The following is a 26,524-nucleotide window of genomic DNA, read 5'->3' on the forward strand; positions in this document are numbered from 1 at the left end:
AAAAACAGTCTCGCTGGGCTTAGTAGCTAATCCACACCTGAAGGCTAGGAGCTGGACTTGGTCGTCAGACCCTATTTAAAACACATGCCATTGGGAGCATTTAATAGGTAATGAGAGCTTGTCCCATTACCACCCCCGGCTATAGCAACCTTGTAGTCGTAGCAGAATAATTGCCATATCAAGCCATTGTGCATCCTGATAGAATGCTTTCTATGGTGCATCGGTAAAAATTGGTAAGGATGAAAGGGGATGCCATATAGCTCCCTGAGGAAGGAGAGTACCGGTGGGCTTTGTTGGCCATGGCATCTACCTGGTTAGTCTAGGACTGATTATCAGTGGTGTTCACCTCTAGGAACTTGAAGCTCTCAACTCTCTCAACCTCAGCATGTTGATGTAAACAGAAGTGTTCGCACCTCTTCACTACCCATTACCATCACCGCCCACCCCAGCCTTTCCTGAAGTCAATGACCAGCTCTCTCGTTTTATCAACATTGAGCGAAAGATTGTCAGGACACCATGTTGTCTCAATCCATTACAACAACTTACTGTTATCTGAGATCTAGCCTACAATGCTGGTATCATCTGCAGATGGAGATGGAGCTGGAGCACAAATTGGCCACACAATCATGAGTGTACAGAGAGCGGAGCAGGGGGCTGAGGAAGCAGCCTTGAGGGGCAGCAGTGTTGAGAGTAATCATAGCAGAGGAACTGAGTCATGGAAATTAAAGTGTTTTACTTTCTCAATAAAACTTCGTTCATAATGGTCCTTTCACATTCTTGTTTTTTTTGGGTGAAGATAACTTCGATTCGAGTGGGTTCCGCCAAGAGAATAATGTCACAGTCTTTCTTTTTGCAGTTATGCAATGAAATGTCTTCCTGCACTGACCCAATCCTGTCTGTCCACCTTTGATGGGCAAGGCTATACCAAATCAACCCCTTTATCTAAAGCTGAATCAAATCAACCCCATTATCAAAAGCTGAAGATTATGTACAGGATCTCACATCAAGCAGAAGATTCATAATGCCTAATACACCATCTGCAGCACATCTTCCATCCAAGGATTTGCATGCACACTTGATTTAATGTGCATCTTAAAGCACAAATTAATTTCTCAGCCTTAGAGTTGGGAATGTGAAAAATTGCTTGACTTTGCTTTAGAGAGGGCTGATAGACAGAGGACAAAGGTCAAAAGTAATCTGACGAATAAGCAGGAGGAGCAGGGATATCAGAAGAGGTTTTAACTTTTTGTCATAAATTGGGATGATTTGATATTTATGTCCCTAAACAGGTAATGAGCATTTATGCAGTACTCTTTTTTTAAAATAGAGTTGAGTAAGTATTTGAAAGGAAAGAAAAAGTAGCTTTATGAGGCAAGAACTATGAAGTGGAACTAATTAGCTGGCTCTTTCAAAAGATCAGCAGAAGATCGGGTAAATAATAACAGATAACGCTGGGCATACAGAAGCAGTTCCCAATGCTGATGTGTAATTTCAAACTGAAACATCAACCACCTCTCTCTGTTTCTACGTGCTGACTACCTGCAGCAGTTAGTTCTTTGCTCCAGATTTCAACAGCTGCATTTTTTAGTGTCTTCATTCCTGAGTATTAGCCAGACTTTTAAAAATGACCTTGAGGGCATTGAACTATGAAGATTTGGATCGGCAAATGAACGTAAACAAAGATGTGTGCTCTGGGTTTTCTTGCTGAACTAGGGAGAGCTTGTTGCTGGCCCTGAAGTAAGAAGGTTCACCGTGATGAACACAGAAAATGCAGAAAGCAGAGCAGAGCACCCAAGAAGCTCAGAGGATGTTTGAGGGTATTGAGATATTTAACTGATCTCTCACTGTTTGTGGCATTAAATCTCCCTGTGGAAATGTCACTGGCTTTCATCTGGAAGCCTGGATGTCACATCGTGGTGCACAAACACAATCAAGTTGGGGTTTCAATGATTGATTTGGCTTCAGCTTAAAACATGGCAAAGAAAGTCCTGTCATTTCAGATGGGGTCAAATTGAGCTACTTATCTTTAATAGTTTCGTGCCTACTTTAAAGAAAGGCTCAAAGGTATAACTGAATGCTGAACCTTTGCTTATTCATGCCTTATTTTGCTTTCTAATGCAAGGATTCTTCCCATGATGAGAGTATGACACATGAATAAATAAATTAGAAGGAATAGACCATTTGAACCCTCAAGCTTGCTTTGACATTTAATAGGATCATGACAGATCTGATTGTAACTTCAAGACTGCCATCCTACTGTAACCTTTCTGCCCATTGCCATGGAAACAGGTCCTTCAGCCCACTAAATCTATGCTAACTATTTATACTGGTTGTAAACTAATCCCGTTTTATTCTCCCTATTTTTATTTAGGTCAATTTATTTCCATTAACTCCCCCTGTTTCCACCATTTGCTTGTGTGCTAGAGGCAATTTACATTGGCCAATTAACCTACCCTCTCTCACTCTCTCTCAATGGTGAGTGAGAAGACTCCTCGAGCCTTCTTCAGTCGGGGGAATTCAGACAAGTGATGCGGCAAATTGGAACATCGAAACAGCGAGCTGTTGGACTTCCCTCTTGCTCTGGCGGGACGATCTATCTCCCTCGCTAGTGAGAGAGAGAGAGAGAGAGAGAGAGAGAGAGAGAGAGTGCTTGTCGGAGATGTCGAAGTATTGGGATGGACAGTAGCTCATTGTCTTTGGGGGCTTTGCTATTGCTTGCATGTGCATGGTGGGAGTTAATGTTTTTGTTGGAGCAAGTAGGGGGGAGGGTTGATGCTTTTGCTGCTGCTTGTGCATGGGAGGGGAGGGGGGCCCTTTGGGATTCTAATGTTTTCTGTCATTCATGCTTTTTTTTCATGTTTTGTGGATGCCCGTGAAGAGTAAGAATTTCAGGTTGTATACTGTGTACATTCTCTGATATTACATTGAACTATTGTACCCCATATCTTTGGGATATTCAAGAAAACTGACAACTTTGAGAATGTGCAAACCATGGAGGCTCCGTTGAAGCAGGGTCACTCCAATTCTGAGACAGGAGCTCTATTAACCGCACCACTGAGCTGCTCGTGCTTCTCTCTGCCTCAAAGGCTCCGTTTGCACCAACTTTTTCCAAAGACTCGTAACCCACTGGGAGAATAAAGCCTTCACCTCTTCTTTTTCTTATATAGGCGCCCCTTATTTTTCAATGAATTACTAGATTCTCCCCTAAGCATACCATGCTCTGCAAATGAACATTTAATATTATTCCTCAAGTCTTCTACTAGTCCTTGCATTTATCTCCAATAGACTGTTTCTCACAAAGCAAAGAACTGAATAATTGCTGAATAAGTGCTGTAATGGAAATCTCACAGAATATTTTTACATAAAAGAAGTACACTAGATGACTGACATGTAATCTTTATTTCATCAACAATATTACTGAATACAGGATATCTCCGGCTGACAAACATCTGACGTATGTATAGTCTATTCATACAACCAAGTGTTTGGAAGACCAGCAGGACAGATTTGCTGGCTTATGTGGGGCTGTAGATACTTTTTGCCATTTGGAAATCTAGTTCACAGATACATTTCCTGCTTGCGAACTATTCATATTACGAACAGCTCAAAGGAATAGAAACTGTTGTAACCTGGGGATAACTGTATAGGTGTCCCAAACTGAAAAGGAAACGAGCAGCATCATTGATCTATGAAGATACAGACCTACAAGTTGAATCAATGACAAGAACAATACTTAAACTTTCACAACAACAGTAGTCAAAGAGTATTTTAGAGTTATAGAACACTATAGCATAGAAATAGGCCCTTTGGCCCATCTAGTCTATGCCAAATGATTTAAACTGCCTAATCCCAACAACTTCAAAATGGACCATACTCCTCCCATCCATGCACCTATCCAAATTTCTCTTAAATGTTGAATCAAACCCGCATCCAGCATTTCCACTGGCAGCGCATTCCACATGCTCACCACCCTTTGAGGGAAATATCTTGTGATGTTTAACTTCTGTTGTGAACTAGGAAATTTGTTGGCCAATTTATACTCAGCTGGATCCCACACACTGCGTGGAGATAATGGTCAGATAATGTGCTTCAGTGCCTTTGGAGGAGATCAGGAGATATTTCCTTGCTCTGCTAAAGCTGGCTGAAGTGGTTGGAGGGGGTGGGGGCTTTCCTACCTCAGCAAGGCAAATAGGTCCTCAGTTTAATCCCTTTTTTAAACACTTCTCTGCTCTATCAGCACTGAACTGGGGTGCAAACCTCTAGTTGGGGTCTGGTCTCTGAAATGAGGCTTGAACTCATGACCTTCAGACCCAGGGGCAACGATAGTGGCATTCAGAAACACATGTCCTTTACAGAATTGTTTGTTTTTTAAAAAAAAGACAAATAGAAGCTAGTGATAAAGAAAACTCTCTAATGCTCTTAAGTTCTTACTGTCACCTGTAATTTTTGCAGATGCTGTGTAGTTGAGAAAAAGAGGCAGACGTGTATTGATTGCAATATAAGGAAAATGGCATTTTCTGAACTCAACAGTGGCTTTGATAAACTTTTAACCTTTTAATGATTAATTTAAAATATTCCAACACGATAAGAATACGTCTGTGTTTAATTTTTGACGACTTTGATGCAGACAGCAGCAAGCTATTAAGACTGACTGTTTTTTTTCCTGCCCTATGCAGAACTCTGGTGTTAAATTTTTAATTGCCGGTGGCCCTGAGGTGGAAGGAAAGTAGTGAGGCTAGGTTAAAGAGCAGCCAAACCTCGTTGCCATGCCAACAGGTGCAGCAGGCCGCCTACTAGCATGTCAATAGCCATTATTGGAAGGAGTTTTTAAACATTTGCCTGCCAGATCACAATGCAAATGGTCACACCTCTATTGTCTTTATATGGCCGGGGCATGCTGGGTAAAAGCACAAAGTGAATACAGGAGAAGGCTCCATTGAAGAAATTCCTCGGCAACACACACAAAATGCAACGGACTCTTTTGGGGACTGAGCTGCTCATGGGGAGTAAAGACATGGAGGATTTTGTTTCCCTGCTCCATTTAACGCCTAAATGTAGCTGCGCCTGAGAGCTGCAGGAGGATTTCAGACAGTGAGGAAATGCTGGAAGGCCAAGGCAGAGGAGGTGAACTGATTAAGCTGTAACAACAGATAGAATTGAGTGATGATGTCATGTGTTTCCCAGCTGCTCTGGGGTAGAAAAGCTGAAAGAAAGGTCTGCAAAATCGCTGCGCTTTCAGCAGGGTGAAATTCCATGCTCTGGATCTGTAGAACCAGGTTGCATGTGGATTCCCCCCCTCCCCCCCCCCCGCTCGTGAGTGTTGATTGTGTGTGCTTAAACATCATTTTTCTCTGTGTACTTGTGCCGGCTACCAGTTTCCCCCATTTGTTTTTTCTCTCTCTCTCTCTCTCCCTCCCCGAAAACGTGTAAACTAAATTGTAGCCGATTACTGGAGGAAAATTAGGAGTAATCCAGATGAGGGAAAGAGATTTATCTGATTTAATATTTGTTAAGATCAAGATTTCGTGAGCAAATGTTTGCAGTGAATATCTTGTTAATGCCGTATTTGATTACTGCACCTAGAATTCTTACGACTGCAGAATCAACATTGTTTGCCAACTGAGGTTTCCAGTCTATAAAGGGTGGCATTTTATCGCAAGCCAGCGATATTGAAATTAATAATGTAATCTTTAGTTCCTGACATTCTACAAGGATAAATGTTTATTCTATGAATTGATTTTTGTTTTAGTGGCTTCCAAGTTTATATTAACGCGGCAATTGTGTGATTAAAGGGAACAGGTCTGTACATGCGACTGAACACTCCAAATTGTAGAATGCCACTCCGAATATTTATATTAGTAACACGATAATGTAGATTTTTTTAAAATATCTTTTTGTTCCCTAAAATGGTTTTGTGTTGTTAAAGATGTGCGATTTGGTCGATGTTTGCTGTGCCGGAACCATTTCAGTCATGGTCCGTCCTACCACAGTGACCTTCATGAGGAGCACTAGGAATGAGCAGGATCTGATGGGGAAGTAGGAGTACGGAAAGGTGGGGTTCAGTGGGACTTGGAGGTTGAGCTATCCAACATGGAATTCAGGAGGTTGGCACTCAGTGGATTGTTGTGGAGGGGTGGCTGGTGCTAGGTTAATGCGTTAAGAGGGTAGGAAGATGAGATGGGAAGCATCAGCCATTGGAGGATGGGAGGCTGTGGTGAGTTGAGTGCTGAACCAGGGGTGATTGAACAACTGGTCGGTTGGAGCAGTGGAAGGGTTTGCCATATCCTTTATGACAGAGGACAATAACTGAAGGGTGGTAGATGCCTGCCATGTAACAGTTGTGGTCTAGCAAAGTGCTATCGACACCCGTTAGTCTTAAGATTGACCACAGATGATTATTCTGACAGCAAGGTGGTCTAATTTCACTCGCAGAGGTCTAAAAGCAACATTACATAGCCATTTCAATCTTGTCTCTGACAAGATTTGTATCAAACCTATAAGGTGTGAGCAGAGCCGCACTATCTTTGAAGTGATGCAAAGTGGGGTGTTGTGTTTTGCACCTCAAAACATTTTTATCATCATTTCTCACTGCTATAAATGAAACTATAAAAGCAATCAAACTTCACCCAAAAGGCTTTGTTTTCAGGCAGAGATTAAACAATTATACTTCAAGGCATCATATGGTAATATTTGGGAATGAAAGCCTCTACCAAATTTAGTGAAAACTTGTCTAAATCAGATAAATATTAAATGAACTTTGCATGATCTTTCTCATAATTACCTCATGGTTATATCATCATGGCTGTGCCATACTATTGGATATTTCATACAGAAGGCAATTAGCTCCTTTTCTCATATGAAAATATGGGCGACGGACCAGGTGCCAGAGTTCACGTCAGATTTATTGTCATATGCATAAGTCTGGTGAGGTACAGGTACAATGGAAAAATTAACTTGCAGTTTGAGTTTCAAACTAAAGAGTAGGCTGTTGAGGACAGAGATTTAGAATTTATTTTACTCAGAACGTGGTGAATCCTTGGATCCCCTTACCCGTGGTGGCTCTGTAATTTTGATTATGCCGTTCGTTTAAAAACAGAAATCTGGATTTTATGGGAATTGTGGGATGAAGGCTGAGAGGAGACTTGATAAAAGCTTATAAAAATTATGATGACAATTAAGGTAGGCAGACAGAATCTTTTTCCCCTGGGTAGACATGTGAAGTACCTGAGCACATACATTTAAGAAGAGATGGGAAAAGTTTAAAGGAGATGTTTAGGGCAAGTTTTATTTACATGGTGATGGGTGTCAGGATTGGCTGCCACAGGACGTGGTAGAAGCAGATACAATATTGATATTTAAAAGGCTATTAGACACACGAGTTGGCAGGGAATAGAGGAATGTGGATTTTGTACAGGCAAAAGAGATTTAGTTTAAGTATTGTGTTCAGAGTAGACATCATGAGCTGAAGAGACTATTTCTGTCCTGTCCGTTCTCTGCTGTATATGGAGTGTGGTGCTGAGGTTGAAGAACAGCCATGATATTAAATGATGTTGCTGTTTTGTAGGCTGGTAGGCCTACTACTGCTCCTATTAATTTTACATTGGAGGAGGACCATGATCTTACAGGGTTGGAGGTCTTGGGAAAAGTTTACAGAGAAATAGATATACAGTCGGCTCTAAACAATTAAATAAATATACAATTGTGTGACTGGGAACCAATAGAGGTGAGGCAGCAAAAAGGAGATGAGTAAGCAGAGCTAAATATCATTGTGCAAACTGCGGATTATCTGACGGATAAGTACTCACTCGTGCATTAATATGCTGCTTTTGCTGGGCGAAATCTGATTTAAGGGAATGGAACACTGCGAAGGTGATCATTTCCACATATGCATTGGTGCTTCAGACAATGGACAGAATGAAATTAATTCTCTGCTTTACAGATCACGTGGTTGAATTTTTGCTGAGAACAGAATCCATCACTAATCAGTACTGCTAGATGAGCTATATAGTTCTCTGTTGGAACTAAATTTCAGCAACTATACTACTTAACTGCTCCTTGACAACTCTGTACAGTCAGTTGCTTCAAAGTGTAAACTGGAATAATTCAGGGCATCATCTCTGGGGACAGAGAGGAACTGGCGATGTTTCAGGCTGAAACTCTGCATCATGGGGACTCTATACATTGTTTGTTGCTCTGGATTCCAACATCTGCAGTCTCTTGTGCCTCCTGTACAGTCAATTAGTACGTTGCTATGCTGAGCTTGAAGGGCTCTTTGTGTTGATTAAACCACCATGGAAAAAGCCCAGATAAATGTTTATTTTATATCTGAGGGAACACTTTGAAAATGTACTGTACAATTATGCTTATTGGCAGAGTGTGGCTTGAGGAAGATTGCCAAGGGATACCAGATCAACTACAGTTCGGCATTGTAGCACAGCGGTTACTGTAACACTTGTAGGATGGAGTGTGCTTCAGTTCTTGCTGATGTCTGTAAGGAGTTGTGTGTTAGCCCTGTGTCAGCCTGGGCTTTCTCTGGTTCCCTCCCACATCCCATACAGGTTAGAGTTAGTAAGTTGTGGACATCCTTTGGTGCTGGAAGCATAGTGACACTCGTGGGCTGCTTCCAGCACATCTCAGACACTGTTGGTCATTGACACAAATGACTATTTTACTGTATGCTTCTATGTGCAGGTGACAAATTAATCTTTAAATCTTTTACAGGGTTGGGGAGAGAAATGGTAGATGAAGTTTAATCTGGACAAGTGTGGGTGGGGTACTTTGGGAGGTCAAATGTAAGAGGAAAGTACATAGCAAATGGTAGGACCCTACGTAGCATTAACATGCAGAGGGATCTTGGGGTTCAAATCTGTGAAGTCCCTGAAAGTGGCAGCACAGGTAGGTAGAGTGATAAAGCATGTGGCATACTTGCCTTCATTAGTGAGTACACAAGTTGGAAAGCAATGTTGCAAATGCCTATAGCTTTGAATAGGCCACATCTGGAGTACTGTGTGCTGTCTTGTCGGCTCACTATAGCAAGGATGTGAAGGCGTAAAACAGGTTCATCTGAATGTTGACCATCAGGGGGTATCTAACAGGGGTTCCCAACCTGGGGTCCACGGACCCCTTGCTTAATGATATTGGTCCATAGCATAAAAAGGTTGGAAGGCCCCTGCCTAGCCTGGGGGAGTAGAAGACCAACATTCAACACTTTAAGAACAGTTTCTACCCTTCTTGTCATCAGATTTTTGAACCAGTGCATGAACACAATATTGTTATTTGTCTTTTGCACAGTTTGTATATTTTTGTATCTTATAGTAAATTAATGTCTTAGCATTGTACTGTTGTCATAAACCAACGGCGTATGTTCCCTAACAAACCTGTGTTCCAATTACAAATGAGAAAATCTGCTGTTGCTGGAAATCCAAACAACACACAATCAGTTGACATTTTGGGCTGAGACATCGACTGTTTACTCTCTGCCGTAGATGCTGGTTAGCCTGCTGAGTTCCTCCAGCATTTTGTGTCTAATTAGAGTGTGCTAGCTATAGGGAAAGTTTGAACAAATATGGAGCATTGGAGGCCGAGAGGGGTGACCTGATCAACGTATATAAAATTATGGGAGGCATAGATAGGATAGAGTCAGGCATTTTACCAGGGTAGAATGCAGAAGTACAGAGCTTGAAGGTGAGAGGAGAAAATTTTAAAGATTTTTTTCCCCCCCACGTGGAGTATGGTAAGGTTCCGGAACACAATGGTGGTGGAAGTGGTAAGAGTAAATACAGAGCAACATCTAAGAGGCATTTGGACAGCCGGTATGAAGGTTATGAAGGTAATGAAGCTCACTTGGCGGCAGATGGCATTAGTTTAAGTTGACATCATAGGTGGCATGGATATTGTGGGTTGAAGGGCCTATTCCAGTGCTGTACTCTTCCATGTTATTTCCATTTACCTGTATATAAAGTAAATCCTAATATCTTCTGCTCAAAGGTGAGACTTTGAGGAAGTAGCTTTGGCTTGTATGCCACACAACTATTGGTTAGACCAACCTGTGTGATAGTCTAAAAGTATCATTTGCAGTACAAAATTTAGGCTGCGACCTGTGCAGACTAAACATGAGATGCTGGAGATCTAAAACGATAGCAGCAAGTCATGGAAACAGTCTGCAGATCTGGCAGAATTTGTGACAGGAGAAATAGAATGAGCATTTCGGGGTGAAGATCATTCTCTGATCTGAGAGGGTGCCAGATAGGAGAACAGAGAGAGACATGTCTTCATTTTGAAGATGACCAGCTTGGCGGTAATTCTTGCAGTAGTTTCCCATCTGCTGAGAAATGTAGTGTATGATAGTAATCTGTAGTGCTGTGGAGCCAGGCTCCACTGAAGGCTAGCTTAAAAGAGAATTTATTTTTTTAGAAAGCACTAATAAAGATCTTTCCAGGTTTGTCTGCTGGCACAATTTAATACTGGCACACAATGTTCAGAGTTCAAACAGAAACATTATGCCCAACTTTAATGTAATGTGGATAATGGTTGTTAAAGTTGATACATAAAACCAGAGATATTTGAATATTACTTAACCTTATAAGGTCTGGGTGCATTTTACATATCTGTCTAGCAGCCTTCGGAAATGGGTGCTTTTTGTTCACTTTCCACTGCTGGAAAAATGATATCTAATTTTTACCCCTTTTTCCTTCACTTATTGTCACAAATTATAAAATCTATGTGGACCTTCTGCAGTTGATAAATTCAATAGGTCTCAGTTCACAGTAAAATAAATTTTCTACTCAACACTTTATTGATGAACACCCATTTAGTTGTATCTTTCAGCTGAAATGCTAAACCACCGAATAATGTCCTGTTCTTATATTGATGTTAATGATCCAGTTCCTTCATTTCACTGGACTTCAGGAACTTTTCCCTGTTGTCCTAGTGGTCAAAAGTTTAAATATTTATATTTCCATAAATCTGATAATTTAATGACCTACCGTGAAGTTAGTTTATAGCTTTGTGTCTTTTTAGCACTTTAAAAATGAAGAATATGCATGCCTAGCCTCCCAAAGGCTCAATGTATTATGCTGAAGTTTCATAGACCAGGAAATTCCAGGCTCAATCATAGGTCTCTGCTGAATTGGCTTGTTCAACGTTGCATTGTTGGCTTCTTACACTCTTCCCCCTACTGCTGAAACCGTAAAGCTTTAATACTTAGATTCAGTAACTCCTCTGGCATGAATCACTCCTTGAGTCAAAATATGTCAGCCCATAGTCTTCATTTCTGAACTACCTTTATTTCTGCACTTGCCCTTGCTGTACCCTGCACTATTTAATCACTTGAGTCCCACTATCCTTGGTTTTCAATCCTTCAGTGTCCTTGCCCCACTCTTTATCAATTTCTTTCCTCAATTTTCCCTAAGCTAAACTTCAAAGTTCCTGCTCTCTCGACTTAATAAATCTCCTTCTATTCCCTTCCTCTCTTCTTCTCCCACCCCTCCCACTACAATAATCTGACTTGTCCGTCCTTTCCAGTTGGTCTTGAGCTGAAATGTTGACTGTTTATTCTTCCCTGTGCTGACTGACCTGCTCAGTTCCTCCGGCATCTGTAGAATCTCTTGTGTTACATACTTGTATGTTTTCACGTTTTTTTACTATCCCAAACTCTCTGATAATCTTTATCACCAACCATGGCTATCATTTAATTAATACTTTGATCAAATTATCTTGTCTTACCAGCATCATCCAGCATTGTTTATCTATAGGATGGCATCAACTTGCAAAAACATGGCTCCAAAATGACATACTGTGCATCATCCGTCTTCAGGCCATGTCACTCAGGCCAGAGATAAACTCTGATTTAATGTGTTAATGCACTAAGATATTACATCCAGGTTCGCGTAAGAATGATCCATTTGCTTAAAGCTCATAGTGGGTGATAGGTTACTGGTATAAATGAGCTTAGTATTGGTTACTGACTTCAGGGAAGGAAAGGGTTGATAAGAAAATTATGGAGAAAAGATTTTTTTTCAAAGCTAAATGCAATCTTTAGTTTGGTAAAATGGTGATCCTATCAACAATCATTAACCATTTTATGTTGCATCCTTTCAAAGCTAACAATTTAATAATATATTTGCAATTTATCATGAGGATAGAAATTGAGGCCAGCATCATGAAAAAATTATTGTAGCAAATTATTTTTAGAAAATGAACTGAGTGCTTCCAAGACTCAGCGGAGCATCAAATTAATCTCTGTCCCCAAATATGAATAAATTATGCAAAATAGATACACTTCAATGTTAGAAATTTGCCAAGAGCTCCACGTCCCATGAGCGTTATAACTAATTGCAGAAGTTTGGACTTCTGTAAACTAGGCTTATTTGGTTTATCAAATAAGCCTGCAGAGTGTTATCCTGCTGAAGGTGGAATGTTAAAGTTTACAGACTGGACACTGGTAAAACATGGCGAATTGCAGTATGATGTACCAAGAGAAATGGATATGCAAATATTGATGAAGCTGTATCTTTTATGAAAATAAGTAAATAAAATGATAATGTGTTTTATGGCTAGCTAAAAATAAACAATGTATAGTAATTTGTATAATAGATACTGAAGTGGAATCAGTCCTTGGTCTTTAACAGTGTATCTCAGCCTTGTGGAATCAAACATTCTCAGCACTGTCTGTAAGAAGTTTGTATGTTCTCTCTGTGATACTATGGGTTTCCTCCAGGTCATTGGGTTTCTGCCCACCATCCAAAGACCTACTGGTTGGTAGGTTAATTGGTCATTGTAAGTTGTCCCATGGTTTGGCTAGGATTAAATGGGGGGGGGGGGGCTGCTGGGAAGCACAGCTCAAAGAGCTGGAAGAAATAACATGCAAAAGTACACAGACTAAATTAAAGCAATTATCATAAAGTATATATGTAGTGGGAGCAGCGATAGCATAATAGCTTTACAATGCCAGTAATAACTGTTTGGGTTTCAATTCCCATTGTTGTCTGTAAGGAGTTTGTTCATTCTCCCTGTTACTGGGAGGGTTTCCTCCAGCTGCTCCAGTTTCCTCCCATATTCCAAAAGATGTATGTTTGGAGCTGGTGAGTTGTGGGCATGCTATGCTGATGAAGTGTAACAACACATTTGGGCTGCCCCCATGCAATTTTTGGACCATGATTGTTGATCCAAATCAATGCCTATTGTTGTACAGTATTTTTTAATGTATATATGACAAAACTAATCTTTTTAAAAACATTTGCATTTAAATAAAGCCCTTTTATGAACTTGGGAGATTACAGTTATAGTTAAACACCTTTGAATACAGTGACTGCTGAACAGTATGATATCATAAACAGGAATTAACCAGATTTTTCTCCTGTTATTATGTTTGGTTGAGGAAGAAATGTTAGCCAGATACGTGAGACAAACTCTTCTCTACGTGCTCGGGGATGTGTTGCTTTCAAATTATCATTTGGCTGCATAGGCAAAAGATTAAAAAAAAATGCTTCTCCCCAGCTTTGGTGTTTACAATTCCTTTAAATATAAGCAATGGTATCTCCCATCACTATGCCCTTGGGTCATGCTTAGCACTATGCCTAAAATAAAATATTTGATGTGAGGGAACTGAATACACTTGTTTTGATGCAGTGAGCTTGCAGAGACATTAGAACCAGATGTTGATGGGTAATGCGATTCTGGTTTATTTTAAAATCCCTCCAAGACCTTGGTTAAAGCCTACCACACCTTTTCCAAGCTTTCAGCCACCGCAGATCCTCTCCAGCTTGCTGATGCCTGACTTGTATATAGCACGCACACATGAATGGGTGTTTGGGAGACAGGCAGCCTACTGCATCGTGTTTTGCAGCCATGTTTGAAGTTATGAAGATTTCACAGAAACGGACCCCTTTTGTAACCTGGGGAGGACCTGTACTTACAGTGAAAATCAAGTAGTGACATTTTGCAGAAGTTAAATGAGAGTAGTTGCCCTGTTAATTGCAGACCATGGTCTCAGTTCAGTGTGAGGACGAGTAAACCTCATGGAGCAGTGAGCTGAACACTGGCTTATCCCTGTGCCCAACACCCTGACCTTTCAATCTGGCCGGACGTTTAAATCGTTTAAACCCCTGGCTGTTCCACGCTCTCAGACCTGGGCTCTGTCACCTCTATTCCTTCCATACCGGACCTTTCCAGTTGAAAGGCACTTGAATCAGTTAAACCTGTTTTTTTCCAAGTTCTTGGGCCCTGCCACCTTGACTCTGCCTCGCCTCTGTTCTGCCGTATCAAATTGCCTCGAAGTCCGCTCCAGCAATGGCTCATTCCCCACTCTGGGGACTGAGCCCCGCCGCCCTGATTCGGCCCACACGTGCTTCACTGTTTCCATCCTGCACCTTTGAGACTTCAGTCTGCACAGCAAAAATCGCCAGGTCAGACAAGTGGTTCAAAAGCTCAGCTCCAAAAGGGAAGCTCCAGGCTATTGATTGCACCAATCATTTTCCATAAAGGGTGTGATTAATAAAGTAGTTGGTAGTTTTCTTCGTTAGCTACCAGAAAATAGTTACTATGCTTCATCAGCAGTGACCATAGACTAAACACACAAACAGTGGGACTCAGCCTGAAACCTTGGCTCTTTATTCCTTTCCACAGAAGCTACCTGACCTGCTGAGTTCTTCCAGCATTTTGTGTGTGTGACTGTGGACTGCGTTGTGTCACAAGGTGTCAGATTAAAGGTTTGTTTGTTTATTATCAAAGTATGTATCCATTTACAACTCTTGAGATTTGTCTTTTCCAGAATCACATTGTAGTCCAAGTACAGAAAGGTCTGTAATTGTTAGTTGTATAACATTCAATGATTGTGTGTGGAGAAATTGTAAAGAGATAAACCTAGATCGGGGGTCGGCAACCTGCGGCTCCCGAGCCATTTGTGGCTCTTTCACCTCTGTGCTGCGGCTCCCTGTGGCTTTGGGAAATAATTGGTCAGTATTTAATTAAAATGTATTTTATGTTAGTTTGTTAGCTTTTGAAATGTAATTCTAAATTTGAAGATTATGGTGATCTTGTACAATCTAAGTGTGGCGACACATTTCCTCACAATTAGCCAGCATTCCGGCTAAGGGAGATAGCCTACGGGGGTTTGTGAGTACGCGTCTTTTGCAGCATCTGCGTCCATGGGGGCTGGGTTGAGGGAGGCTTAAAAGCAAGGCTGTTTAGTTCGAATAAAGTTATTCGACTGCAGTTTACTGACTGCGTGAGCACACCGCTACAACGTGTTTTTATCGCTATTAATATACGTCACCACTGCCAATACCTGACACCCGCCAGTGCGCGATTTCTTTAATTTTTCGATCCAAGGTAAGCCAACTATGGAGAATTCTAAAAAAAGAAAAGTGACTGAAGAAAACAGAACGTTTAATGATACGTGGACAGATTCATTTGCTTTCACTGTTGACGAGACTGGTTTACCGGTATGCTTAATATGCAATGAGAAACTAGCAAACAACAAAAAGTCAAATGTCGCAAGGCATTTCCAGAATAAACACGCAGCCTTTGCTCAAAAATATCCGGATGGAGATGAGAGAAAAAAAAGCCGTTTCGGAACTGATGCGGAAGGTTGATCTGAGCAAAAATCATTTCCAGAAATGGATGAAGTCTGGAAAATCAATGACATACGCCAGTTATATTGCCGCTCAGGAAATAGTCAGGCACGGGAAGCAGTTTACAGATGGTGAATATATAAAAGAATCTTTCATTAAGATTTCAGAACATCTATTCACGGACTTTAAAAACAAGAGTGAAATTGTGCAGAAAATCAGGGATATGCCCCTCTCTGCAAAGACTGTCAAAGACAGAACCATAAAAATGGCAGAAGACATCACAAGACAGCAAATTAAAGACATCAATTCAGCTGTGGCCTACTCGATTGCCTATGACGAGTCTAAAGACAAAGGTGATATTGAACAAATAGCGTTGTTCTGCCGGTATGTAAACTCTGCCGGGCCACAGGAAGAACTGATTGAGTTGATACCTCTAAAAGACCAAACACGGGGGGAGGACATCTGTGAGGCTGTCTTGAATTGTTTAAGAGCCAAAGGAATAAAGACCACCCATCTGGTGTCAGTAGCTACTGATGGGGCGCCGAATATGACGGGAACGCACAAGGGATTTGTGGCTTTACTGCAGAAGTCGCTGGACAGAAAGCTGCTGACTTTTCACTGCATCTTGCACCAAGAGGCACTGTGCGCTCAAACATTTCCTCCGGAATGCACAGAAGTAATGGATGTTGTCATTCAGATTGTCAATAAAATAATGGCAAAAAGTTTAAATCACCGTCAATTCCGTTTGTTACTGGACTAGCTGGAAAGCGCATATTCTGATCTCCTGCTGCACAACAAAGTCCGGTGGCTGTCCAAAGGGGAGGTGCTGAAACGCTTTGTCGCGTGTCTGGAAGAAGTGAAAACTTTCCTGGGCAGCAAAGGGCTCACCTTTCCTGAGCTGGAACAGCCAGAGTGGCTGGAAAAGCTACACTTCATGGTAGACATGACAGCACACCTGAACACGCTGAACACAGCTCTTCAGGGGTAAGGACGTACAGCCCTGCACATGTTGGAGGATGTTTTGGCATTCGAGCGCAAGTTGACAGTGCTTGCCAGAGATTTACAGAAAGGCACATTGTCTCACTTCCCCAATTTGACAAGAGTTCAAACAAGGTCACGACATGATAATTTCGGAGTATTTACATTCTGCAATCATCGCAATGCAAACATCGTTTGGGAAACGCTTCTGTGAGTTCAGAGAGGAAAAAAACACATTATCCTTCCCGGTCACTCCCTTAAGCATCGATCCTTCCCTACTGAATACGACTGCATTGGCAGGTGTGAGTCAACCTGATCTTGAGATGGAACTGGCCGACATAGCCGACAAAGACATATGGGTGTCCAAGTTTAGACGCTTGACAGCAGACCTTGAAGATGTTGCCCGTCAGAAGGCCGTTCTTGCTCAGAATCACAAATGGAGTGATATTGAAAACCTTCCAAAACCGGACAAACTTGTGTTCGAAACATGGAATGCTATGCCCGACATTTATGTAAACATGAAAAAGTATGCGCTTGGAGTCCTGTCGATCTTTGGATCCACATATGTATGTGAGCAGGTGTTCTCCAACATGAACTTTATTAAAAACAAACATCGCGCACGCCTCACAGATGACAGCTTGCGATCCTGTGTAAAGATGAAGGTGACGTCATACAGCCCTGATGTGCAGATGCTGTGCGCTGAGGTCCAGGAGCAGAAATCCCATTAACCAAGTATGATAAATATTTTAATTGCCTATTATTTTACATATATTCATATTTTTTCATTGTTCAGTGAAATAGTCCTTTAATTTTTCAGGCTGACAGCTGGCTGATGTTATTTTTGGTTTGCTGCTGGCGGAAAATTTAAGTTCGGCGTTTTTCATAAATACAAGAAGGACTCAAATAGACATTGAGTATTTTACTTAAAAGTAACCTTCAACCCAACGTCTTTTTTTCGGAGTTCAAAATGTTTTTGTTGCATGCAGAAATGTAATTTCGTTTTCTCTGCAGGAGTTCATCAATTTCATAAATGCAACACATTATAGTTTGTTTATACATAGCATAAAGGCAAAAAAAAACGTTGTATGCAGTGTTATTTCATTTTAAATGTCAAACGGGTTTTGCGGCTCCCAGTGTTTTCTTTTCTGTGGGAAACGGGTCCAAGTGGCTCTTTCAGTGGTAAAGGTTGCTGACCCCTGACCTAGATAAACTATCTGATTGCTTTATTTTGTTGCTCAACATACCCAAGTTTAGGCAGGCAACAGTATGTCGGATCTGGCATGTTCCTAACCATTCTTCTCTTGTAAACTGGTATATTTGTCAGTGGGCATACTTCGGTGTTCAATCAGTAGTGAAGCTGAACATTCTGTTTTGCTATGTATTGAATTAAAAGGAAGCAGCTGGTTGTAATGGTAATGACCTTGTTTCTTTCAAATCTCCATGATATCAGGACTAAAGCATTTGGCTACGACGTTGCTTACTGTATAGCCAACATAACATGTACTGTTGTATAATCCCATGATCAAACAAAAAGAGTCAGCAGTTGATTTATTTTTCATGGTGGTGTTTGAAGGAAAGACTTTGGTCACCAATGAAATTTGGCATTGTAATTAAATTGTGTCATTAAAAGTTATAATTGATAGGAACCTTACACTTGTTGGACCAGTCAATATTATTATGGCCAATCCTTTATCTTAGAAGTCTTTCCTTTTACTAACCCATACCCTTTAATTAATTGGACACACAAAGAATCTTTTCATTGATGGTTTCAATATAGTGACGGGAAATTCCAAAGACCCACTACTCCTCACTGAAAAATTTTCCCATCATTCTAGTCCTTTTATGGTTAACGTTTTATTTTGAGATTATGAAGTATACTAACATGAACTTGCTTCCCTAATGCTTCACCACTCCAGCAGTGCATTCCATGCATTTACCACCGTTTTTGGAAAAGCTACATCCGACACCCCCCCCCCCCCCCCCGTGCTGTCCTCTAATCACCTTTAAAGAATTGTCTTCTTGTATTATCTATTGTAACAGAAAATCCTACAAAAGGTAGTGAATTAGCACAGTCCATCATGGGTAAAGCCCTCCCAACCATTGAGCATGTCTACATGAAAAGCTGTAGTAGGAAAGTGGCCTCCATAGTCAGAGGTCCCCAGCACCCGGGTCATGCTCTCTTCTGTCTGCTGCCATCAGGTAGAGGGTACAAGAGCCTCAGGACTTGCACCACCAGGTTGAAGAACAGTTCCCATCCCTTGACCATCAGCTGTTGAAAAGAAGGAGATAACGAAGTTCACTTGCTCTATCATTGAAATGTTCCACAACCAGTGCTCTCACTTTAAGGGCTCTTTATCTCATCTCATGTTCTTGTTGTTTATTGCTATTTATTTATCTTTGCACAGTTTGTTGTCTTCTGCACGCTGGCTGATCTTTCATTGGTCCTGTCTAAAGATTTGCTGAATATGCCCACAGGAAAATGAGTCTTGTGGTTGTGTATGGTGACATGTACAGTATGTACTCTGATAATAAATGTACTTTGAACTTAGCTGCCCTAGGGGAAAAGGCACTGGCTGTCCACTCTATCAATACCTCTATCTTGTAGGATAAGAGGATGAGGACAAGCTGGGTCTGCGTGCTTTGGAGTTTAGGTGAATGTGGAATGATATTAAAACATGGGGTCCTAAAGGGGTTTGATGGTGTAGATGTCTGAAAGTGGTTGAGGCAGGTATATTAATAGCATTTGAAGGGGACTTGGACAGGTATGTGTTTTAGAAAGATTTACAAAGATGTGGGCAAATGAGAGTAACTTGGATGGGCTGTTTGGACCATGCCTTGCATGCTGTACAACTGTTTTCAGTAGTGGGAGAGAACAGTTTCCAGAGAGGTGGCTGTGGCTGGTCATTTAAAATCAAACTGTAAAGGAAGTCCTCCCTGTGTACCTCATCTTTAGAATGCTCTGCCCTAGAGAGTTGTGGAGACAAGGTTATCAAAGAATTTAAAGTGCAAGTAAATAATATTCTGAAGGATTGAGAAACTGGTACAGAAGACTGAGGTTTGCGGTGGATGAACTGCATGAACAAATAAAATGTCAGAGCCCCCAAATCTCGGCTCCCATTTTCCGGTTCTCTTTCCTGCAGTTAAGCAGCTTGAAAGTGTCTATACTTTGAAAGGTTCCTGATGAAATCTATAGTATTGAGTAAGTGTACTAGAGTGAGGTAAGTTAGCTGGTTTAGTGTGTCTTGTACTTGATGTCAACAAAACTAAAGAACTGGTTGTGGACTTCAGGAAGGGCTAAGTCAGGAGAATACACACCAGCCCTCATCAAAGGGTGAACAGCTTCAAATCGGGCTTAGCACATAGATGCAGCATTGGCAAAGACATTGCCAGCGTCTCTACCTTAGTTAACTGAGATTTGGCATAGCCTCAAAGATTTTAATAAACTTCTGCAGATGTTCAGTGGAAATAATTCTGACTGGTTAAATCACAGCATGGTCTGGGATCTCCAATGTGCAGAATGCAAAAGGCTACAGAGAATGGTGAACATAGCCAGTTCTATCATGGATACAATTCTCCCACTATAAAGGAGAAATAATGTCTCAGGAAGGCAACATGCATTAATAAGGACTAATTATTTGGGCCACTGCCTCTTCTCAATGCTTACCATCAACTGGAGGTACAGAAGCCTTAAGGCTCAACAGTTACTTCCCCACTGCCATTGGGTACTTTAACCAACCTGGGAAAACCCTCATGCTACCTCAGATTATATTCCCCTGAGCATGCACTAATGTCACTGTTTTTGTCATGTGTGTATTATGTATTATTAATGTTAGTTTAAATGTATGCAATTTGTTTGTTATGTCGAAATGTATTGTGCTGCTCCTGTTTTTAAAAACTAACTTTCATGGCATTTAACCCTGCGTATGTATGCAGCTGATAGTAAACTTGAACCCAAACTATTACTCCCTGAGCAGAGCCTTGAAATTGAACAAAAGCTTAAAAGGTGTTTTTAAGGCTGGATACAGGAGCTACTTGGTAACAACCTGCTTATCAAAGTGAAGGAACCTCGCATTGTTCCTCAATCAGCTTGGGCCAGAAGGCACGATTCCCCATGAATATGGCATCTTTCTGTACTGACTTTCTCGTGTGCATGTCAGAAGATCCACATTGGGGTGATATAGTAGCATGGCAGTACAACGCTTTCGAGCAGCCAGCTGCACAAATCGGGTTTGAGTGTCATTGGTGTCTGTAAGTAGTTTGTAGGTTCTTCCTGTGACCGTGTGAGTTTCCTCCAGGGGCTCCAGTGTCTTCTCACATTTCAAAGACATATGGTTAGGGTTAGTGAGTTGTGGGCATGCTATGTTGGCGTCAGAAACATGGGTGACACTTGTGTGCTGCCCAGTGCAATCTTTGTTGATTTGATTTGATGAAAAATGGCGTATTTCACTCTACATTTCGATGTACGTGTGACAAAGCCAATATTTATCTTCTTTTATCTTTAACTGCTTGTCCAACTTTTTAATGTCGGCCATACTCAGTTCCCAATTGCAGCCCCACCAGATGCCCCATGTTAAAATCCAGATGACTTGAAGCAGCAACAAAAACAATCCAGCATTTCTGTCTGCAGAACTAGAGCTGTACACTTAGTGGCCTGTCTTAGGTACTGGAGTAGAACCTGGTGTGGTCTTCTGCTGTAGCCTGTCCACTTCAAGAGTCAACATGTTGAACATTCCGAGTTGCTCTTCTGCACAATCCAGTCTCCAAGAGGATTCCGGGAGGCAGCGTGCGCAAACCTCGTAATGGGCAGGCTGCAGGACAGGGCACAAGCCGATGTTTGACTCCATTTCGTCAATGAAAGCTTCCATTGTGTGCCGATTTAAAGTGATGAAGGAGATTGAAGCATTGAGGCAAGTGCGGAGGATGAGTGCCGGCTGCCTGTCATTTGATCGCTGTGTAGAGGACAGGCTGTAACACTCTGCCACGAGCGAAGGGCATGATAAGGCACAGAAAGCGTCATGGCTATCCACAAGTCTCCAGACATGACTTTTTTTTTGAACCATTGGACCAAAGTTTTTGAGGCAGAGAAAATGGAACTGCCCCAGCACAATGGCTTTTTCACTTCAGAGCTCCTCCCACATTGGTTTTTCTCTGTGTAGCACAGACAAAAGTTACTGGAAACGATGGACAATCAACACCGGAGAGGGGAGAGCCTGCCTCTGTGCCCAGGATTTGTTTTGGATGTGGACTTCGACTATAGATTTTTTTTTAAGTCTTGTAGTTTTTAATGTTTTTTTGCCTGATCTTTCTCCTTTTTTTTGCGGGAAAGGGGATTTTGAGGTCCATATGCCAGTTGCAGTTTTTCGTTTTTTGTGTGGGAGGAGAGGGATTTGGGGGTTGATGATCACGCTGCCATTGTTTCTTTGCTTTCTTGGTTTCATGGCTACCTGGAGAAGAATTTCAGAGTTGTATACTTTGATAATAAACAACCTCCTTGAAATAATGTTGTAACATGTGGTTATTTGAGTTACTGTCACCACTCAGTCAATCTGGACCAGTCTAGCCATTCTCCAGTGACCTCATTAACAAGGCATTTTGCTGACACAACTTCCACTCACTGGATTTTTATTTTTGTTTTGCACATCATTCACTGCAAATTCCGAGACTATCCCGAGATGCTCAAACCACCCTTCTGCCACCAACTATCAATCCACAGTCACTTTCTTCCCTATTCTGATACTTAGTCAGATCCTCCTGACTGTGTCTGCATGCTTTTATGCATTGAGTTACTGCCACATGATTAGCTAATGAGATATTTGCATTAACAAGTGGGTGTACCTCATGTGCCATTGAGTGTATATGGTACTATTAAAAGAAAATATTGCAGACGCAGGAAATCTGTTATTTCAGAAAACATCAAATGTGGGAGATGCTCGGCAGATTGGGGCAGCATTTGGAGCAGGGGTCTCCAACCTTTTTATGCCCTGGACCAATACCATTAAGCAAGGGGTCTGTGAACGCCAGGTTGGGACCTCTGATTTAGAGAGAAAATTAACTGTTCCAGTTCAATAATTTTTCAGCTGAAGTGGAATGTTTCTCTTTCCACAAACTGATTGCTTCCAACGTACAATATTATTATTTCTGAGAAGTGCCAGTTGCAGTGACTGGGTTCTCCAAAAAGTCATCTGAAGTATGCCACGCAATACTGGACCCTCATAATTTTATGGTTCCTTTAGGTTCAGTTTGCATGCACTTCGAAGACGGGTGATAACTTCTGCATCAAAATGAGTTGAATTGTGAAACAAAAAGAGCCAACAGGATGGCTTCCTTTTAAAATTGTGGTCTTGAGATGCACAGAGTAAGTTCATAATGCATGCCAATAAAACAGTGAGAGAAACATGTGTTTCTTTTTAGCAGAAAATGAGGGGAGGGTTGGAGAATCCACAACTTTGTGTGCTCAGGAAAATGTGCAGTCAGTTCAGTGGCTTGCTTCTGTGAAATAAACCCGAAGAGCCAGCTAGCTCTCTGTGTCACAGAGTGAATAACACCGCTGAGAGGAGCCACGTAGCATTCTGTTAACTGCAACACCTTCATGGGTGTGAAAACAAAACTCATGAGATGATATTGTTCTCACAGCAGAGGAATGTTTTCAATACAAAATTAAAGAAAGCATTCCTCTCCCTCGCCTACCTTTCCCAAGTTTGTCATCGGATTCCCTACCTTAACTGTACAATAACTTCCTAAAATGGAATACTTCAGTAAATGCAGGAAGAATTTAGCCAGTCAGGTATCATCAGTAGGGAGAGAAATAGTGAACTTTTCAGATCTGCATTCAGTAACGTCATCTCCACTTCTCTATCGGGTAGAATATTACAAAGGTTCAAAACCCTGTGAAAAAAGATTCCCCCACATGAAATGGTGAACTTCTCATTTGGAAAGTATACCCTCTGGTTCTAGATACTGTCATGAGGGGAAGCACCATCTTATAGCCCACCACTTATTCTTTATTTCAATAAGACCACTTATCAGTCTCCTGTGTTCCCAAACTATGGGTCCAAAATGCTCACTCTTTCTTTGCTATTTCATCCCAGTGCTTCAGCTGTTGAACCTTCTCCGTACCACGTCCAATGCAAGCACTTCTTTGCTTAAATGTGGAGTTGAAAACTCCAGGTGCAGTCTCACCAGTGTCCTCTAAAGTGGCATCAAATCTACCCTAGATTAATGTTCCATACCCTTAGCAACAAATACCAACATTCCATTAGCCTATACTAGTGGTTGCCAACTCGTCGATCTTTGAGACTTTCCCAGTAGATCCCGAAGAAGAAAAAAACGAAAAATAAATACACAAATACCGTTGAGAAATTGTTTCCGGGTTGCGGGGTTTTAGCTCCGTTTCTTTCTGCCCAGTGCACATGCGTGTAGCTCCCCCGCACTACACAGTGGTCCCCAACCACCGGGCCACAAGGAAACGATACAAGTCAGTTGCACCTTTCCTCATTCCCTGTCACGCCCACTCTTGAACTTGAACACACGCGAGGTCATCAGTCGCCTAACCGCAGTGACACCCTCGTGAGGCCGGCGGGAAGTGCCGTTGCTGCTGGCCTGAAGCGCGGACAGATGGGCACTGCCTCTAAACCTGTTTAGCGCACCGAATGTTTGTGGGTAACCTGGTGCTAAAATATTCTCAGACGACCTAACTCGGGCTCGGGCTCAGGGTTTCATAAGTAGCAGAGCAGCTACCCCGCTGTGATCTACTGAAGCAAACTTTTGTCAGCCGATAGATCCTACAAGAGGGGGGGTGGGCGGGCGTCCTGTTGCACTCCTCAGTCGGTCAGTCGCTCTCTCCAGACTGCGACTGCCGCGGCCCCGGCACGGGAACCTCAGACCCTTACCTTGTCCTCTCACCCCACCCACGACCAGCCACACCTGGCCAAGGCGTCTGGCGGCGGGCAGGCAGGAGGCTGTCTAATGAGGCAGTGGAGCCCTCAAAACTGCTTTGGTACCTTCAGTCCAAGCACCCTGCACTTAAAGACAAACCCACTGAGCTTTTTCAGCGGAAAAAATGTGAGCAAGTGGGACAGAAGCTAAGTGCCGAGAGCCGCGAAAACTAAATTGCGGAATAGACTGGACATAAGGAGTATCGCTGTATTCCCATCGTGTTTAACACCCCCCACCCCCAGTCCGCAAGAATATTGTCAATATTAAACGTCTGTGGTGCAAAAAAAAGGGTGGTGACTCCTGGTGTTCATACATTATTTCTACTTCCGGGTTGCAGGGTTTTACTTCTAGTCTTTTCTGCCCCGGTGCACATGCGTGTAACTAATTGATTTGAGGTCGATCTTGCCTTTCACTAAGGCCGAGGTAGGGGATCTTGGGCTTTAAAAAGGTTGGTGACCAGTAGCCTTACTTGCTGTACCTGTTTGCTAACTGTTTGCATTTATATTGTAGAACCACTACATAGCATTGTACTATAATACTCATCCTTTCAAAGTGTGTAATTTCACATTTACTCTCGTTATGCTTCCTCTGATTTACTGAGTAGTTCATGTTTAATTGTCATTAAGCTGTATCTGAATACCCATAAATACAGCAAATGAAACAGCATTATTTCAGGGCCACAGTGCACAACACAGTACAAGCAGTTACACGCAGCACAAGGCACATATATGACATCAGTAAAATTCAGTTACACAAAAAAGTAGTCCATGCATGAATGTTGCAAAAATAACCAAAATACTGCTTATCTTCTGCTCAGCGAACACTTGGGGGTTTGGGGTGAGGGGTGTCAACAGCACCGATTCCAGCTTGGACGCCTGGCAATACCGCCTCCATTAGAGTGCACAGACTCCAACGCTTCTCTGCTGGACAGCTGTAGACAGGTGACACTGTGGTTTGAGGACCAGCCTCTATGACCAAGGCTCTGCAGTTCCCTTCCTGTCTCCCAATAAATCAGTTAGACTTGTAGCCTTCTACATTATCAATGTCCAACAGGGTCTTGTGGACACAAAAAAAAAGGGACTAGGGTGATCACTTGCTGTTAGACTGCTCAGCGCCTTTGCACCAACTCCTCGGGTGTCTCTCTGACGCGCGGTCCACACCAAGTTCAGCTCCTTCAGTTTCTCTGCCAATGAGAAACTTTCTGATGCGGTAGACCAGCAGTGCCAGTGCTTAATGTCCAGCAGGATCTTGCTATGGTTTAAAAAAAATTCCCTTAAAGGACAGTAACATCCTTAACCCTGTAGATGTTGCTATGACGGAACATGCTGCCATCTTACTGGAAACCTCCCTTTTAAGATAGATAATTTTTGCAGATTTTATGTATTCTCTTCACAATTTTCAAACCATTCTATTTGTGTAACCCCAGCTACATCCAATTCATCAATAAAGATCATAAATAATTGAGGCCTCAGTAATAATCTCTGTTTCACCCCAATTGTTACTGTTTGCCAGTACAAAAATGACCCATTCATCTTGACTTTGTTTTCTCTTACATAGCCACTTCCCCATCCATGCAAACCTCTTGTGGAGTATTTTTTTTATATATAGCACCATTTTGATGGCCTTTTGGTAATCAGGTGCTTTCTATCAGCTGGTTTCCCTTCATCTACTGTTTTTACAGCCTCTAACATTCACAAGTTTGCATTACTGAACTTCCCTATCATAAAAACATGTCCACTGCCTGATTGCCTTATGATTTTCTACACTTTTTATTATCATCATATAATGGACTCCATTATTTCCCAAGGGCAGATCTTGGGCTAAATGACCTTATATTTTCCAGTGCATATCTTTGTTTCCTAACCCAATTCCCCCCCCTTTACCATTTCCCATCCCCTTATCCCTCTCTCACCTTATCTCCTTGTTCACCCATCGCCGCACTCTGATGCTCCACCCCTCACTTTTCTTTCTTTCATGACCTTCTGTCTCTTTCACCAGTCAACTTCCCAGCTCTTCATCCCTCCCCTTTCCAGGTTTCA

General features: G+C 41.9%; 1 protein-coding gene across 6 annotated transcripts in view; it reads left to right on the top strand.

The window, feature by feature from the left end:
• The window catches only part of LOC132396634 (storkhead-box protein 2-like), a 322,374-nt gene that overhangs the window by 234,240 nt on the left and 61,610 nt on the right, over positions 1–26,524 (top strand). Inside the window, exon 1 of one of the 6 annotated variants that reach the window (XM_059974346.1) lies at positions 4,884–5,124. The exons of 4 other annotated variants lie outside the window; for them this stretch is intronic. In XM_059974346.1, the coding sequence (XP_059830329.1) occupies positions 5,100–5,124 (25 nt within the window). In that variant the 5' untranslated portion in view covers positions 4,884–5,099. Of the gene's footprint in view, positions 1–4,883; positions 5,125–14,581; positions 14,709–26,524 lie in introns of those variants that run through there. One more of the 6 variants, XM_059974347.1, reaches the window with a different exon arrangement.

This window comes from Hypanus sabinus, chromosome 7 (assembly GCF_030144855.1).
Source record: "Hypanus sabinus isolate sHypSab1 chromosome 7, sHypSab1.hap1, whole genome shotgun sequence".
In the NCBI taxonomy this organism is placed as follows: domain Eukaryota; kingdom Metazoa; phylum Chordata; class Chondrichthyes; order Myliobatiformes; family Dasyatidae; genus Hypanus; species Hypanus sabinus.